This window comes from Python bivittatus, unplaced genomic scaffold, assembly GCF_059951505.1.
Source record: "Python bivittatus isolate LINGU-HERP-01145 unplaced genomic scaffold, Pbiv_v1 ctg000340_np1212, whole genome shotgun sequence".
Classification (NCBI taxonomy): domain Eukaryota; kingdom Metazoa; phylum Chordata; class Lepidosauria; order Squamata; family Pythonidae; genus Python; species Python bivittatus.
In genome coordinates, this window is record NW_028277056.1 from 25,076,348 (window position 1) to 25,095,606 (window position 19,259).

At 37.6% G+C, this 19,259-nt stretch overlaps 1 protein-coding gene across 1 annotated transcript in view; it reads right to left on the reverse strand.

Moving 5' to 3' along the window:
* DCLK1 (doublecortin like kinase 1) overlaps positions 1-19,259 on the reverse strand; it is a 190,735-nt gene that overhangs the window by 53,464 nt on the left and 118,012 nt on the right. Inside the window, exon 6 of the mRNA XM_088140733.1 lies at positions 11,725-11,819. Coding sequence (XP_087996859.1) covers positions 11,725-11,819 — 95 coding nt within the window. The remainder of the gene's footprint in view (positions 1-11,724; positions 11,820-19,259) is intronic.

The following is a 19,259-nucleotide window of genomic DNA, read 5'->3' on the forward strand; positions in this document are numbered from 1 at the left end:
CTTTTTTCTATTCATAGCTTGGAGGGAGCTGTTTGTGTCTGATGTATCAGGGAAAGAAAGGTTGTAAATCAAAATGTCTAGGAATCTGCTCAATACCAGATTTTTATGTTATATTTGTTACTGGAAAGTAAAAATGGTTTTCAGATTAACTTTATGAAGGCTTTGTGGTTTCTATAAACTTATTTGAAAATCTACATTGCCTCATTGTGAAGAAACGCTGGAGCCACTGACATAAGTTTAAGGCTATTTTAGATTCAGACTGAATATCCGGGCAATTCAAGTGTGTTTCTGGGAAAGAAAAACTATCAAACTACAGTAATCATACAGTACTGAATTTCTCATCTTTTAAAAATGCCAACTCCTAACATACACATAGCTGAAGCCAGGGGATTCAATAAACATGCTATACGAAAATACCCTTTAAAATAATATTTTAAAGGGCAGTGAAGCAATTTTGTCTACGCTGAGCAAGATGATATTTTGGTTAGTTTTCAGGTAACAAGCAAAGGGCATCTTAACGCTTCCAGTGATCTTTATTTTGTAAAAGCAGATACCATGTTCACATAAAGTGACAATAAGGACAGCAGATTAATATAGACATGAAAATGAAGGAACATCAGTTTTATTCAGAAAGCTTCATATTTCTCAGGGCTATCATCAGGTAGAACAAGGCACTTACTAAGGCAGAAGATGTTGGTATCATGACCAGAATGCACATAACTAACTGTATAATATGCTATTATGTTATATTTATTACCAGAAAAGGGGAGATATATTTTTGCAATTGATTGAGGGATCAAAACAATCAAGGTAGGTTTGAATCTTTGCTTATTAAGGGCTTTTCCTATTCTACTCAAGCAACTACAGGTAGTCCTTGCTTTATGACCACAATTGGGACCAGAATTTAGGTTGCTAAGCAATGCAGTCATTAAGTGAATCATCATGTGAGCAGACACAATTTTACAACCTTTATTGTGGCTGTCATTAAGCAAATAATCGTGGTCATTAAGTGAATCACATAGTTGTTAAGTGAATCAAGTGGTTGTTAAGTGAACCACACAGTTCCCCATTGATTTTGTTTGCTGGAAGCCAGCTGGGAAGGTCGCAAATGGCAATGACGAGACCCCAGAATGCTGCAACTGTTGTAAGTGCAAGCTGGTTGCCAAGCGCCTGGAGTAGTGACTGCAGGGGTGTTGCAATGGTCATAACTTCAGGCACCGGTCGTAAGTCACTTTTAGCACTGTAGTAACTTGGAACAATTGCTAAACAAATGGTTGTTAAGCAAGAATTACCTATAAATGCCTTCAGGCTACAATTCAACGCACAGAAAAGTGAGCTAAGTTTTATTTCACAATTCTGATATTTACAGGCTCAACAATATTTTGTATGCATTACAATAATTTACTATGGCTAATTATTATGCAGGATAATAAAGATACCAATTCAAGAATCAGCCAGGGGTATGAGAAGGAAATATAGGAAATATTTTTAAGTACAGAACAGGATTCATAATAATAGGCTTTCCATGACTTAGAAATTTAAAAAAAAAGACTACACCTCCAATTTAGGGTACATCACTCTTGCTCTTGAGAAAGGGAAAAGTTGGGATTTATTTATTTGCTGAATATCATTTCTATTAAAAAAGGAAGGAAAAATAAATCTGCATTGTGATTGCTTTGCTTTCAAGGGACCAAGAAATAAATAAATATTTATTAAAACCATACCAGCATTTTTTGTTTCCATGCTTAATATAAACATTCATTTATTTTTATTTCAAACCCAATATTAATTTATTTAATGAATTGTTGCTCTGCTTGTCTTTACCTAAGCATATATGCTCTTTGTTAATTCTTAGAACCCTAGGGTCCTTTGTTCTCAAAGTAAACACTACTGTTCCTGTCAGCCACACTATATTTGAGTAGCTACTAATCAATATCTGTAGAAACAGGAAGTGCCAATTTCAGTTGAATTGTTAAAATCAGGAAAAGAAGGAAAAGTTTAATACATCATAGCCAACTACTGAAGAAACTTATATCTGCCTAAATACTATAATTATCATAAACAGAATATTGAGGCACTGACTTTCCATGTTCCATTTGTCTGAGTTCACTTTTTTACTTTTTACTTTATTTATTAATTTACTTTTTTTAAAATTGAGTTTAATGCTAAAAATATACGTATGTGATTAATGAGCTGATTCTAATAACCAGCAACAACAGCCTGGGCTTCTCTGAACATTTTAAATTCTCACATTATTATTATTATTATTATTATTATTATTATTATTATTATTATTATTATTATTTATTTGACTTGTCCCCGCCCATCTCCCCACAACGGGGGACTCTGGGCGGCTTACAACAAACTAAAATCGGCAATACATAATTAAAAGATTATAAAACCAACGTTACAAAGAGAAAGATAAAAAGGCTAAAAAATCCAAGAGGCTGATAGAGGCCACACCAGGCTGCTAAGGGGCCAGCCAACCCCATTTTTGATATCCTCCCTCCCCGCCCCAGGCCAGATGGCAGAGCCAGGTCTTCAAATCCCTCCGAAAGGCCTGGAGTGAGGGGACCTGTGTCACCCCCAGGGGCAAGATGTTCCAAAGGGTGGGGGCTACAGCAGAGAAGGCCTTCTGGACCCCGGTAATCGAAGTTCTTTTACCGCGGGGATCCGGAGCATGCCTTCTCTGTGAGATCGGGTGGGACGAGTTGAAATCGTGGGGGCGAGGCGGTCCTTCAGGTAATCTGGTCCCATGTCATGTAGGGCTTTAAAGGTGATAACCAACACCTTGAATTGGACCCGGAAGCAAACCGGTACCCAATGCAGCCCACAGAGCAAAGGTGTTATATGGGTCCTTCTTCGGGCCCCAAAAATTGCTCGTGCGGCCACATTCTGGACCAGCTGAAGCTTCCGGAAACTCTTCAAGGGTAGCCCCATGTAGAGTGCATTGCAGTAGTCTATCTGGGAGATAACAAGGGCATGAGTGACTGTTTGAAGGGCATCCCGATCCAAGAAAGGGAGTAACTGGTGCACAACCCGAAGCTGCGCAAAAGCCCTCCTGGCCATGGCTGCCATCTGCTCTTTGAGCAGGAGCCGTGAGTCCAGGAGGACCCCCAAATTACCCACTGGGTCTGTCTGGGGCAGTGCTACCCCATCCAAGACCAATGATGACAACATCCCGGATACAGAGGAGCCATTAACCCACAGCCACTCCGTCTTGCCAGGGTTCAGCTGGAGCCTGTTGTTCCCCAACCAGACCCTCACAGCCTCCAGGCACCGCGAGAGGGCGGTCACGGCATCACTTACCTCACCAGGGATGGAGATATATAATTGAGTATCATCAGCATACTGATGATACCTCATCCCATGATGACGGATGATCTCGCCCAGCGGTTTCATATAGATGTTGAAAAGGAGTGGAGAGAGAACTGAACCCTGCGGCACCCCACAATGGAGGGACCGAGGATGGGACCTCTCGCTCCCTATCACCACCGATTGGGATCAGCCCTGGAGAAAGGAGATGAACCAGTACAAAACTGTGCCACCCACCCCGGTATCCCTGAGCTGTCCCAATAGGATACCATGGTCGATGGTATCAAACGCTGCTGAGAGATCAAGGAGAGCAAGGATGGTCGCACTTCCACCATCCCGCTCCCGCCAGAGATCATCCATAAGTGCGACCAATGCCTTTCCGTTCCATAGCCGGGCCCGAAACCTGACTGATAAGGGTCCAGATAATCTGTTTCCTCCAGGACCCTTTGGAGCTGCAAAGCCACCACTTTCTCAACCACCTTCCCCAAGAAGGGGAGGTGGGAGACTGGACGAAAGTTGTCCAGTACAGTAGGATCCAGGGAGGGCTTCTTGAGGAGGGGGTGCACCAACGCCTCTTTAAAGGGCGCTGGAAACACTCCCTCCTGCAAGGATGCATTAATCATCGCCTGGATCCAACCACATGTCACCTCCCGAGCTGCTTTCACCAGCCAGGAGGGGCATGGGTCCAGATGACAAGTGGTGGTCCTCGCAGTCCGGAGGATCCTGTCCACTTCCTCAGGAACCACAGGGTCAAACCTTTCCCAGATAACTAGGCAAGAATGATCCCCTGGCATCTCCCCAGACCCTGCACCACACTCAGAGTCCAACTTGGAATGAATCCGAGCGATTTTATCCTGCAGGACATAAAAGGACAACAAGAGATGCTAACAATATTGAAAATTTTCTGGGGGCAATGTACTATAATTGAGGAGGGCAGAAAAGCTACTTAAGTTTTAGGAACATATTAGCTGGGGAATTCTAGGAATTGAAGTCTACACATCTTAAAGTTGCCAAGATTGAGAAACACGGCCATAAATCTACCACTCAAGCAACTCTGTGAGATAGTCTCCAACTTCAAAGTCTCTTCCCTCAGCATTCACACTTTACATTTTATAAACATACTGCATGCATTTATATTTAGGTCAACCCCTTAAGATTTCTGAATCCAGTACTTCTGCCCTGCCCCAAAAACCTGATGTTGGCTATTTTTTTCATTAAAAAACCCCTCTCATTTCCCCCTTTCTATTTACTATATAACTTATGGATTAAAATTAAAAAAGAACAAATAAACACAGTTTATCTTAAACAATTTCTTTCATATAAATCAAGTTTCAACATCCAGGTTGCCCAAAGAAATAGCTGACATCTCAAAATTGAATTCTTTTTACAGACAGAAATGGAATTCCTATTTTTGACCTATATCATGCCCATGTAAAAGAGCAATTTGTTTTTATTTTTCAATCTTAATTTTTTATTGTTTGATTGTTTAAAGTGTAGAAACACAAGTAATCTTCCAGATGTTATATATCATATTGCTATCATAATATTACTATCACAAAGGTGAACACCCTATAACTTTTTTCCAAAGAAAACTTCTGAATTAATTCCTATTTGAATTAAGAAGTAAAATAATTGTTTCATTAATCCTTCTCTTAGGTGGTGGAGATAATTAATGCCACCGTAAGAGGCTCTCAATTCTAATTTTCATGTACTAGCTCAGGAATTTACTCGAAAATAAAAATTCCTGCAGATCTTGTTCCCTTTTCCTGTTTTAGATGTAACAATCTTTTTAAAAACTATAATAAATTCTATAACCAAAAAACTTTAAATCTAGAACAGTAAAAAAAGAACTGTAGAGGGTAATAACTTAACCAGATTTTTTAAAATGATTCCAGTGGCACAAAGGAACCACATAAAGTGTTTTATGCAAACATCTAAACAGATGTTTAACAGTGCAAGAGCTGTGTTCTATTGCTTATTACAATGAACTATCATATTATACTATATATTATGATATCCATAGATCTGATCCATTGTATCATGCCTTTATTTAGGTCTTTAACAGAATCATGCATATTTTTTTTTACTTTAAGTTGAGTTAAGGATATTTTATACTAAAATTATAAAGAGAAGACAAATGCTAGTAAGTTAAAATCCATTAGTACATTAGAATGAAATAAGTTGCTATGGAAAATTCTGTTTTTAATAACATACATGGGGAGAAATTTGGGGTTGAAACTGTTTTCTCTTGTTTATATGGTTCTTTTTTAAAAAAGAAAAAAAAGGAAAAATATTTTCTTAGTGAAAAAAAATTACATTGTAAATAGTTCCTTTTAAATGTTGTTATAAACTTCTAACCATGAAATGTCATACCGCCCCCCCCCCACCCCAATTCAGTATATGGTGGCCCTTGTAAATGATTGTAAATTCATTTCTATTAGTGAGAAGGAACTTTCCAGAAGACTTACCAAAGATCAGCAGAAGGAGTAGAATGGGAAACTATCCAAAACAGATCTTTCCTAGAAAGCATTATGAACTTTCTACATCTCTCTCAGAAAATATGCAAATGTGCTTCTTCCATATGAATGTCTTTGTTTAGATGTGGGCTTGAATCCAATGCTAGTGTGATCAGAAAAGATGTTGCCTCTGCTGATTTGGGGCTCTTCCCCTCTCCCCTAGGACTTTTGTGCCACAACTCGTGGGTTGGTCCCTTGACCCTATAGGGAAGTCTTCTGAAGAACACAGGACATGCAGTAGTAAAGAGATCAGAAAGTCCCTTGTATAAATACTCCTTCCATTCTAGTCTTGGGAAATGGTCAAAGTACTTTGTAAAACTAACAGCAAGGTTCCTCTACATCCAATGTTAATCTCAAAAGGCTCTATGATCTTCAATTGCCTAAGCATCCCTAAAGATTGTATAGAAATCATACTCTTTGTGGTAGTGGGTGTGTGGTATGAACAAAGACTATTGTTTTAACAGTCTTTAACACTTGCACAATCTTTGTGAACAACAAACTAATGTCCATCAATAACTACTGGAATTCTAAAGAAGTATTAAGTCTTCATTCAGGCATAAACCATTAAGCATTTGCTGTTTTTACACTGAGTATCATGCTGAATCCAAATAATCTGATGGGAGCAGACCACACAAGCCCTGTAAAATGAAGTACACTGATTGTGTTTGATTTTCTGCACCGCAATTTAACTTTAAATCTTGTTCTACAGTCCTCCCGGAACACCAACATATGTGTATGTATATGTGTAAATAAATAATCATTGTAGCTATTCCTCTTTAAATTAAACCACCACCTTTTCCAATAAAAAATGAAACAATTGTAAGTAACAACACTTTCCCCCCACTATTTTACCCTTTGTGATTTCAATATCTACTCTGACAAATCTACCTGAAACACTGAAGTATTTGGGAATGCTTGCCTGTCCATTTCAACTATTTATTTTTTTACTTCATGATGATATTGAAGTACTTGGATAAAATGACAGTACGCGCGCACACGCACACACACACACACACACACATACACACAAGACTGTGCTCTTGTTGAGGTAGCCAAGCAACAGCTCCTATCAGCTGAGAAACCCAGAGGATCTGCAGAAGTGAGCCTTTGTATGTTTATTACAACTCTGCATCTTTATTTGCTTTCTCCTCCTACTGCTAGCATCCTCTGACTGATCAAATAATTTACAATGCCAGAGGTCTGGGAGTTTAATAGGTGTCCTTCTTCAAACTACACATGTCTCAGAGATATACCATATACAAAACAGAAAAATAGTGTTCAATAACATATAGCATTGTTCCCTAAGTGGATCACATGGAGGTATTCAGAGAAGATGGAAATAATGCAATATTGATATAACTTGCCATGTGTCTCATATATTATAAAATTATAATAATATAATAATGCAACATAATATGGTGACATATGCAAAAGAGAAAACATTACTACTTTCTCAGCTTGGATCCATACCTTTTGCTTTACACGCCCAATATAAATATTTTAGTTAAATATTATATATAAGTAAGCACCATTAAATAATCTTATACAAGCTCCAGGCTCCCTCAGACCTTATGCTATGTATTTCTTTTGCTTATCTCAGTCATTATTTCAAATTAATATGTTGGGCTCAATTTCTGAACCAGTTTTCTGTTCACTTGGATAAAATGAATAGAAATAATGTTTATCAGCCATAGAAACTCCACCCAAGTGTTAAACCACTTTCTGTGTTATGACTAGGGCTGTGTTCCATATATCACTACCTCACTAGTTGCTGCTGTCTATTCTAGGTAGCAAGTGTTGTATTCACAGTAAAAAGCATGTGAGAGCACCTTATATAATTCTCTACTGTTCAGATAGGCAACATAATTTTCATTTTCCAAAAACCCCTTGTTCTATTCCCAATCTCAGTTCTCTGAACAATATAAATTGTCTAAACTAGACTCGCTGCAGCTTATAAATTTGTCTCTCTTGTGTCATATCCCTGTTTCACATTGAGATATAGCAAAAATCATGATCTGTTGTTACAAATAACTATATATGAGTCTCATACACATTAATTCCCTCTTCATAGTGCAGGAAGAAAAGGCGACTCTTTAACAAAGCACAAGCCAAACTTTTTCTAAACATCTATTCAAAGAAGTAGGATAAGACTATGTACTTTCTTTGAACTTTGCACTCTAAATCCTGAAAGTAATCTTTTTCCTACTACTCACAGGAAGGTAAGCCAACGGTTATGTGCTACTTTGCATCCAAAGAGCTCAGGCTGACACACAAGATTCTTAAGCGGCCTCCCATCCATTCAACATCTTTACATATAAATTGTTAATTAATTTAGTCAAAGCACATAACAAAAATAAGCCCAATAATATTAGTAAACTGAAATGGGAGTTATGAGTGTTCTGTCTTAAGGAGAATTTACTGGAATATGTAGGATTCAGAGAAGTGGTACAGATATCTCTTCCAAATAATATGCTTTTTTAAAGAAGGTAATTAATGAGATTTGTCTATCATTGGTGTCCTTGTATCAGTAGAACTAATAATGCTTTATGCCAATGTATATTATAACCACAAAAATAAATATTTGCTATTTATTCAAGGTGGATTATTGATTTATGTGCACTGTATTACTGTTTTTTCAAGGGAAATTAATAGAAAACTGTACAGATCCTTCTAACATCCAGTATAATGTGCCAGTGTCTTTGTACTGAATTCTTTTCATGCACTGATGAGCAATTCATTTTAAATGTTACATTTTACTTTTAGCTCTTAAATTAATCGTTTTAGATTTAGAAATGATATCTAGTACCTTAGTGAATTATATGAAATAAAGGGTTAAAAAAAAACACATCAGGAGTTCAAATTAGTCCAGCAGTAAAATACTTTGCAAAAAAATATTTTAAAATATGGTGTGATTAAAAAAAATAAAATAATATATAGTGTGAGATAGATATTTCTGAAATACTAAATATGTTGGAAACTTTTATTTGACTATAGTGTAATTCTGTTCATAGAATATTTTCTGACTCAAAATATGGACAAGCTCCTTTGATTAAGCATGCTATGCCTTTAGGAATAGTGGCATTTAGACAATATTCTGGAGAACTTAAGAGTCCCCTGGACAATTCTCAGGAGTTCCTCAATCAATAAAATGAACAATAGCTGCAATATTCCTGAAAGCCAGTTTGTCCCTCAAAACTCTGTTAAGTCCACTCACAGGAAACTATTGCAGCCCAGGAATTTTCGTTACTGCACAAATATATTTTTCTGTGTCATGATTTTGTAATGGACTCATGGGTTCCTAAGATGTAGGATTCCGTGGGACACTTACAAATATTCATTTTTCCAAATGTCTTCCTGGTAATCCATATCACAAGACTGTGGTGATATTGTGGCACTACCATATTAATTATACGTCCTTACTTTAAAGTCTGTACATTGAAAAAGGTACTGCACATGTGCAAAATACTTTTGATATCACTTTCATGTTCATTTATCAATTTGCAGCAGTATTTCCCAGCCTTGGCAACTTCCAAATGTGTGGACCTCAACTTTCAGAATTCTTAGCAATGGTTGTGCTAGCTGGAAAATTCAGAGAGCTGAAGTCCACTATATGGAAGACGTCAAAGTTGGGAAATGCTGGTTTAGAGTATTCCTCTCCTAACAGGCAATATACTTGACCAACTCTACATATTGTAATACCGTACTGTGTATTTTAGAAAATGCATTCATACAGATGATAATGAGTTCAGGACTATTTTGATGTACAGTATTGCTTGTGCTTATTAGAGGAAACAACATGAACTAACATGAAAAAAACTTTAGAAAATGTGCTAGTTTGTGCATGGACTACTTCTGAAAATTTTCATGGGGGAAAGAAGAAATTAGATGGAAGAGGAGACTAGGAAAAACCAATAATAAGATAATTTGCAAAACATAATAGGGAAAGTCTCCGTTTTGAATGTACAAAGTTTTAGCACATTACTAGAGGTTCTCAAACTGGAGGGGGTCACCAGTAATTTAATGTGGGCATTAAATTTTGGGGGGAAGTGAGATACAATCAAACTGGAGAGAACTGTCAAAATTTGCTCTAGCATTGCTAGGACAAACAGGCTTGCATAGGAAATATAAGCAGAAATGCCCAGGATTAGTTATTACAATACTCCAGGCCCAGGAAGAGATCATTGTGTTATCTCTGCAAATAAGCCCTCAGTAGGGGCCAATGAAACACCAACTTGGAGCAGGAAGGAAAGGCATAAGTGGAAGCACGTGGGAAGATCCTGCTGCAATTGATGATTGTTCACCGCCCAGAGTCACTTGTTTGAGATGGGTAGCTATACAAATTGAATAAATAAATAAAATAAAAGGAGCCTCAGGAACACTTCCACCACTGCATCACTCAAGCCAGGTTTGGGCATATGAAGGGTTGTTCTCAAATCTGTCATGAAGACCTTTTGAATTTGATCTTTGTTAAATAGCCAACACAAAGGTACATAGAGGTTCCAAACTCATAATATGGCATGTCCAATGTTTTCAGCAGGGCTGAAATTACTGGCAGCCCAAGCTGGTTTCTATAATTTCTGTACTGAGGCCCAGGAGCAGCTTATGCCAGGTCCATGGCCTTGGCAGAGAGGCTGCCTGGCTGCAATGATGGGGGAGGAGACTTACCATCCAGCTGAACCTGCTTTCAGAACTAAGCTCAGGAATAGAGAGCAACTTCAGCCAGGCCCAAAGACTGGCCTTCTGCATTTAGTAATCTCTAAATTTTTCATCTGGGAAGCAGGCCAGATGAAAAATGGATAATAGGATTCCATGGTTAGAGTCACATTAATCAAGGGCACTAGTTTCCTGGTTGAGTCCAGCGCAAGGCTGGTAAGCAAGTAGAAGCTGAGTGGCTCAAGGTTCTCCTGGCCTTGTTCTAGTTCAGATGGCTAACACAGAGAAACAGAGACTCTTAGAAAAGTCAGAGGTGAAGAGGCCTGAGCCTGGAGTATGTTGTGAGCAGACTGCAAACAGAAAATCATCACTGCCTTCACTCTCCAGGAATCAGGCATTTGCTTTCCCTGGAAATGTGTCTTTTTCTACTGGAGAAAAGAGCCACCAGGTCCATGCATCATACTTGTTTTTTATTTATACTTTAATAGTAAATTGGGGAGAATCACTCAGGCAGCAAATGGGCAGGGACTACATTCAGCAACTTGAAAAGAGGCAGATTTCTCATCTGGGTACTTCATCAGATCTGAAATTGTTATTGACAGACAGAAGTAGCAGACATGTGGTATAAAGAAGAAATGGGACCAAGGAAGAAGGCAGACACTTTCTCCAGGACCAGAAAGGCCTTGGCAAAGCCACAAAGGCCACCAGATTTGGTATTGGTTTCAGTGGCAAATTGTTTGGCAACAGTCACAGGTAGAGAAAAGAGGCTGAACTCAATTCCAGATAGCACCCTTTAAAAAGGATTCAGTAACAAGGCTGTACAGGCAAAAACGCAGAGCTGTTGGAACTCAAGCAAAATGGAGGGAGCAAAGACTCAGCACCTTTGCATGGCCAAACCCGTGGCTAACCAAAGAGCAAAGCCTGCAGGGATTTTCGACAGTGCAAAACAGGGAGAAAAACTCAGAGTTCATTTTGACCCTGTTCCCATTTTTCATGCAGAAGCAGATGCAAAATGGAAGCATTTTTCAAAACGTCCTACAGCTTTGCCTGGGCAACCCTGGGTCTAGCCGTTTGTCAAAATATTCCACCGCTCAACCAAATTATTTATATTAGCAAATTCATAGAAATTCCTTTATTGTTTTAGGGGGGTTGTAATATCAGAACATTTGAGAATCTCTAGATTAAGCAATTTGGCAACAAGTGTGTCTCTTGGCCATCTTCAGACCTCACATTTCCTTACCCTCTGTTTCCGCAAGCTTCCTGGGCTAGTAGGAGAAGGGCTTGGAGACTTCCCGGAACGGGGAGTAGAAAGCTGACTACCAGGAGTTCCATTAACTAGAAAAACAGAGGAACAGACAAAAACACATGATTTTGGATCTGGTACCACTATAATTAAACACCACATAAACAACATATTGCTCACATTAGCCAACACTTTCTGCTTTGCCTTTTACAGTTTTTATCCTCATAATAAGAATTAAATGGAGATGTTCTCAAGCAACTAATCACTTTAATGTGGGTCCCTCAGTATTCAACAGGTATACATTTTACTTAATAAGTGATCAATTAATTTGTATTCAATATGTAGCCACAATGAAATTAAAATTATTGTCTTCAACTCTGGAGTGCTTGTCCATGCAAAAAATGCAGAAGATTGTACTTGCTCTTTTTTTTTAAAAAAAAAAACAATTGGTCTCTTCCTCTCCTTTTTAGAGATGGGGGGATTGTTTAATGTTGTCTATTAGAAATATCAGATTATTGCTATACATAAAAAGGACATTTACTACTACTGATACTAAATTGGAACTGTTGAAAAGATTTCTATGTGACACCTTTGACCTAGGCATTAACTCATCTGGGACTCTTTCATTTCCAAGATCACTACCCATTCTTTCACAGTGGCTTTCTTAAATATGAAAGGCTTCTAAACTGTTGCTATATTCATTACAATTCCTTTCTATTTACATAACATTTGCCGTAGCATTTGAAACGAAAACTTGACAGCTGTGAAAGCTGTAGAATAGAAGACCTAGGCAAATAATGCTAACATTGCACTGAAAAACAGGAGAGAGAGAGAAAGAGAAAGAGAGAGAGAGAGAGATGCTATATAATAAAATGTCTTCTCAGACATGCCATTGCTAGGTCACAATCTATATTCATCAGCCACAAAAAAGCAGTAGCTAGCAGACATCCAAACTCTCTATTTTGCATTAATATTTTCATGCCATGATAGTAATAAGGCATTTAACTTACCTTCTATGAGTTCTAACATGGAAACAGACTTATTTTTAACCTGATAGAGCCAAGCAGGAAAATATTTGCCTTTGTACTATACTCAGGCACTGGCAGAAACAGGAAGCGTTAGAATGAGTTAAGGGTTGCCAAAGCAGCTCACAGAGAGTGCTGAATAAGATGCCGGATTCATAAGCCAAAGCCTTTTCTGCGTAAGGCTGACGTCTTCCGAGCAGCAGTAGGAGGTGTAGGTGCTGTCTTAGGGGCTACATCAAAGGTGTCAATACACAACGCCACGACTTCAGGATGCTGAGCAACTGCAGCCCTCACTCTGATCTGCCAAGCCCCCAAAGCCTTAGCAATCTTATATGCTGCTGCACACTGAATCATAATGAAGTGCCTTTGGGAACAATATACCAAATTACTCATCTGAAAGTCACAATAATAATAATAATAATTCTTATAAAAGCTTAGCTGACTGGGAGCCTCCGAACTGCTACGCCCAGTAGAGAAAACTAGATTTTAAAGCATTGTCAGGTGGGAAGGATATTTTCTTTTCCATCTGCCAACTATGCACAGTGATAAATATTTTGCCCAGTTACCTATGTGATGTGTTCCTTATTCAGCTCAGGCACAAAAAGCATTTTGTGGAATGATAATTAACTGTTACAATACTGTTATGTTAAATTTATCTTTGGAAGCTTGTTCTTTGCACATTGGATTAGAATAGGAAAGTTGCAGCATTAGCACAAAGGTGGGGAACCTGTAGCCTTCCAGATGTTGCTAAAAACCACTCCTAGCAACTCCAGCCAGGAGTTCAGGAACTTCTGGAGGTCCAAATGACCCTAAACATAGAGTTAGCCCTTGAGTTCAACTATCATTATGCAGAAAGGCTTACCATGAAATTCAGGAAATCTGTTATTTAAATCATGTGAATTACTTAAATAGAATTTTTGGTGAATTAATGCCAAAGACATTTACTTCTGAATCACTACTCATTCATCAACAATATTAACGGTGGGGCATGCTTGGACATGGATAATTTATAAGAGATAACAGGGTATTCTAGTGGACCAAGACTGACGCCAAGGTTGCCAACAACACATTACTGCTAACATGATTAAATGCTTGGCTTCTAAATCATTTTTGCTTAGAATTAAGATTATAGCACAAATTTGCATTTAGTTTAAAGGCTTCTAGTTGATTGCTGTTTCCCTAAACCCTTCTCTCACTTCCAAGCAAAAGCAATAGTTTGGTGGTAGAAAATACATTTTAAATGCTAAACCCTCTTTCTGACATCTCTAGTTCAAAAAGTTGAAAATTTCAAGCTGTAGCAGGAAAAGGAAAGTTCTACAAGTGTAAACAACAATAAACTGATTGAAACAAAAGTCTGATTCACTTCCCATTTTTCATTGCCTACTCCATCCATCTTAACATTTCTCAGAACCCACAATGAACGGTTTTAGAAATTAAATATTTCATGCATTGTTACATTAGGAAGACAAGCAAATGGACAATGCCTCACTCTTGCAATTCTGAGATGTATAATATTTTAAAAAAGAATATACCTTGTTTGCATTCTATTTGTGAAGCCAATAATGGCCGAATGGTAAAGAACCCTCCCCCCCGACAAATAATATAACCCAGTAGGACACAGAAGACACCATGTTGCTAATACTGGTATTAAGTGTAACCCTGGCAAAGACACTGATAAAACTACAATAGAGAAATTACTGATAAGGTTAAAAGAAAACTGGAGGGGGGAGGGGAATGCTGGGTATCTGCTTGCTATGTCTTTCTATATTCTGTGAAAGCAACTTTTCCTGCACTGACAGACAAGAGCTTAATTGACTATCCAGACAATGTAGTAGAACTGGAAGTTTTGTCTTTCATTCTATTTTTAAAAGCTTCTTGGACAATTATTTTCTCTTGCATAAGGCATTGGTATGATAATAATGATAAAACCAGTTGGAGAAAGAATTATAAAAAAGGATAATTCAGGTTATGTTAATGGACTCATTTCTAAGAATTAATTTATTACTCTGCAGAACTTATACTGGTTTGTGGCTTAATAGTCTTGTCTGAATCTTGGAATTGCAGCATTAAAGAGTTGGAAAGGGCTACCGGATCATACGCATTTAGAAATAGAGCTGGAATCTCCATCTCCACCCTCACCACACTCCATGTAAAAGTCCAGATTAAAGTATTCACAACATATGCCTCTCCAACTTCTGTGTGAACTCATTCAGTACATGAAAGCCAATCACCTCTCTGGACGGTTTCACTATCAAACTGCTCTTCAGCTGGAATAAAGCTTATTTTGTTCAGTGTCCTGCCTTCTAGATGATACAGAACAGGTACTGACATTTTGAGGGATGTCTTTTCAGGTAGGTGAACAGTACAATCATTCCTTTCTGCCACGCCCCCCCCCCATCTTCTTATAGTTACCCCTTGATCATAATTGTTACTTTTCTTTGAATCTCTGAATCCTTCTGAACTGTGGTGCTCAGAGCACAGTACTTGTTATATGTTTGACCAACATAGAATAAAATTGAGCAATTTCTTTCTATGGTCTGGAAATTATACATTCATTGATGTAATTTAAAATTGCATTTGCCCTTTCTGCAGCCACATTATACTGCTGACTCAATTCATAGTTAGCTACTATTCCAAATTCTTTTTCGTAAATACTGTTGCCAGGTGATTCTTTTTATATATATGTGTTCAAGTCAGTGTAGACTCCTGGAGACTATTTGGACTATTCCATGCAGTTTTCTTGGCCAGGTTTTGGAGGTGGTTTGCCATTGCTCAGAGAGAATGACTGACCCAAAGTCATCCAGCTGGCTTTGTGTCTAAGGCAGGACTAGAACTCACAGTCTCCTGGTTTCAAGTCTTGTGCCTTAACCACTACACCAAACTGGCTCTTATTCTTCTTATATATCTGCTCATTAAATTTCTTTTAAGAGCATAACATTGTATTTGTCTGATTCCATTATTTTCAGCCCATTTTTCTAACCCTTTTTCAGATCATTTTGAATTTTATTTCTGCTTTCTAAGATATTAGCAATCCCAATTTTGTATGATTGCAATAAGCATTCTTCCATTCTTCGTTCAAGTCATTTATAAAAATATTGAAGAGTACAGGGTCCAGGACTAAATCATATAGTTCATACCCTTGATATCTCACTTCAAGTGATGAGCACTCTCAGAGTACAATTTTTAACTCAGCTATGCACCCACTTGTCATGCCATCACCCCCTACTTAGCTAGCTTGCTAATCAGAATGTGACGGGGCACTTTGTCAAATGCTTCCTGAAGCATATATTATGCATTCAGCATTCCCACAATCCACTACAGAAGCTGACCCAATCAAACAATTATTTAATTTTCATCAGAAAATGCTTGCTCTTGACAAATCCATGCTTCTGATGATCTCTGCATTATTTTAAGATGCTTGCAAAACAATAACTTTATCATCAACTCTAAAATCTTGTCAGATATCAGTGTCAGAGTGCTCTACAGTTCTTGGTCTTCTCTTCCTCTCTTATCAGAGACACTCTTTTTCTTCCTTAAGTTGTATGACATTTCACTTTTTCTCCAGGATAACACCCCTTTCTTTGTTACCTATTACAATTTTGCCATCCTCATCGAGCAGCTAGTATATCTTTTTCTTTTTCTTTTTCTTTTGAACAGGCTTCAAAAAATCTTTATGTTGCTGTTCTTCTTACTGCCAACCTCAGCTCCTTCTGAGGTTTTACTTTCTTGACATCATTTCTACAATTTTGGACCACTTGTATGTATTCTTCAGTCAAGATCTGTTCCTCTTTCATTTCCTATATGTGTTCTTTTTTTCCCCCCCCCCCAGGTTTTTAATAAAAATTTAATTCTTCCTTTTTGTTTTCCTGGATGGAATTATACTTTAAGATTTTATGTTTTTAGGAACCCCTACTCATCTTGATTTCCTTTTCCCATTAGCACCTCCTGCTATAAAATCCTCCATATCATTGCTCTAAGTTGATTAAAATATGCTTGTTTGAAGAGATTGAGTACACATAGCTTTTATTTTCTTTAAAATCAAGAATTCCAAAAATCCTCCAATGTTCCTGCTGTGCCTACCTCCTCAGCTCACTCTTCCCCTACTGGTACCAAGTCAGTGATATCCAATCAACTGGTGATTTCCTGAACTCTTTAAAGGAGAAAACTAGTTGCAAAATAAATCAGGAATTTTCTAGAAGGACAGTGTTTGGCAGTTTCTCTCCCAAAAGATAACAGGGTAATTACAGTATTCCATTACTAATATGTCATGGTTTTTTGAAAGATCTGCAATTAATTTTTTGAAAGGGTCATCTACATCTTCTGCTTGATTGGGCAGGCAATAATATGAAGGCCATGAATATTCTGAGCCTTTTTTACCCTGAAACTTTTTTTTCTGATTTTTCATTGAATTGTTCATTGGGGCTCATTACAGCCACACTCCCATGTACTTTTACAGTGTAAAGTCTTTATTTCAGGATTTTTGTTCCATAGGACAAAATTTAAAGCCTTACTGATAAAGCCTGTGATATTTTAGCTAGACACATTTCTATCAGTTCTTATGAAGTACAACCTTTCCCATATCAGTAATCCATCACCAGACAACTTAGATCATGGTCCCAGAAACTAATGCTGTCTTGCCAACACCATTTGCAAAGCTTGTCACATGCTATATTCTGATTATTTTCCATAAACAAGAAAATTAGTTGAAAACATCATACGGGCTCTTAGGTTAACTTTCCTTCTTAGATCTTCAGAGTCTAAGGTAAAATAGTTCTAGGTATTACTGATATTTGACCCAGCATTGATTATCGAGAAAATGTGAGGGGACTTTCGTCTTGTTCTACAGCTATAATTCATTCTAGTATATTGGTACAGCAGATCTAATATTAAGAGAAAACCAAGGAAAACAGGAGAGAGTCTGAAATTAATGTCATTTACTAATAGTATACTCTATAATTTGTAACTGGGTTGTTCTCAGGGTTCAATGGCAGCGGCCTAGTTCAAAAAAGTTATCACAACTTACACTGAGGATCCTGGTACATGGTTTGGAATATACAACAGAAATTCTTAACATGCTCGGGTAAGAATTTCAGGTCATACAATCTCAGGACAATCTATAAAGTAGAACATCTCTCTTGGGGGCTGCTTACTTAACATAGAAGATGAGGAACCCAGATGGCAATGATCACATTTGGTTAGCCAGCATGAGAAAATGCCAGCCTGAGACAGAAAAGGCTAGCCAGTGTAAATAACCTCTTACTTTAACTTAAAAATAGGAAAAGAATGTACAAGTAGCCATCTTCATGTTTAGCCAACACATTAGACTCCATATATAACAAGGCAGGCTTTACCAGCAGTAGAAAGCTTTACTTTGCTATTAGAAATGCTTAAGCAACTATGTATTAATCAAGTCTCTGTTGCTTTTATTTTGCTTTTTGGCTTTATTGCTATTTCAGCAATGAAAATGGGAAAGCAGGGAGAAAGGAATATGCTTGCCTAGCTAAGTTTCTATAATGAAATCTTGCCATAAAAATGAGACTTCTTTTGCTATGCTGTGTTAATACAAAAATAAAAATCACAAGAGACATCTTGGGTACTGTATCATGGATTAAATCCCATGAACCACTGAAATCCTCATGACAGTTTATGATATGAAAGTTCTTCACATTCACATCATCATCACCCTACCCAACACAGAAGATCAGATGCAAAGTATGCCCAGAAACGTATGGCTTTGTGAGATGGGTGGCTATATAAATGAGAGAGAGAGAGAGAGAGAGAGAGAGAGAGAGAGAGAGAGGGAGGGAGGGAGGGAGGGAGGGAGAGAGAGAGAGAGAGAGAAAGAAAGAAAGAAAGAAAGAAAGAAAGAAAGAAAGAAAGAAAGAAAGAAAGAAAGAAAGAAAGAAAGAAAGAAAGAAAGAAAGAGGCAGGCAGGCCTAATGATAAACAGGCCCTAAATATAAACTATGATGAGCTATCCTGAACAGTCTCAGTATCAAACTTGAAATTCCCCTGTACCACCTCTGAGATCCTCCCAATTAATTCAGAAATACACAATACAGCATCAAATTCCTTTTCTTTCCCAAACACCCACTTTAAGATACTCAAAGGGATAACTGATCAAAGGAACAGCCCATAGCATTTCCCCCCTCAAAAATGTTGAGCACAGAACATTCTTCTATTAATACTTCCAGCCTTTCAGAATGAGGAAAAAGTGGGTAGAGTTATTCTATCTCCCCACCTCAAGTTTACCTTCAAAGAATCATATTACCACAGTCAAAGAGTTTGCTGAATAAGGATATTTAAAATTTTTTAAAAGCACTTTTTCTTCCCTAAATTTTATTTCAGTTACAAGATTTGTACAGTACATACAGTTCAATTCATTGATGAGATAAGATATTTCTGACTATCTGACAATCCACAGTAGACAAGTAATACTTACTATTCTTCATTTTGAAAACAAACTATATTTGTGCCCTTTTACTAGGTACAAATATTTAACCCCCT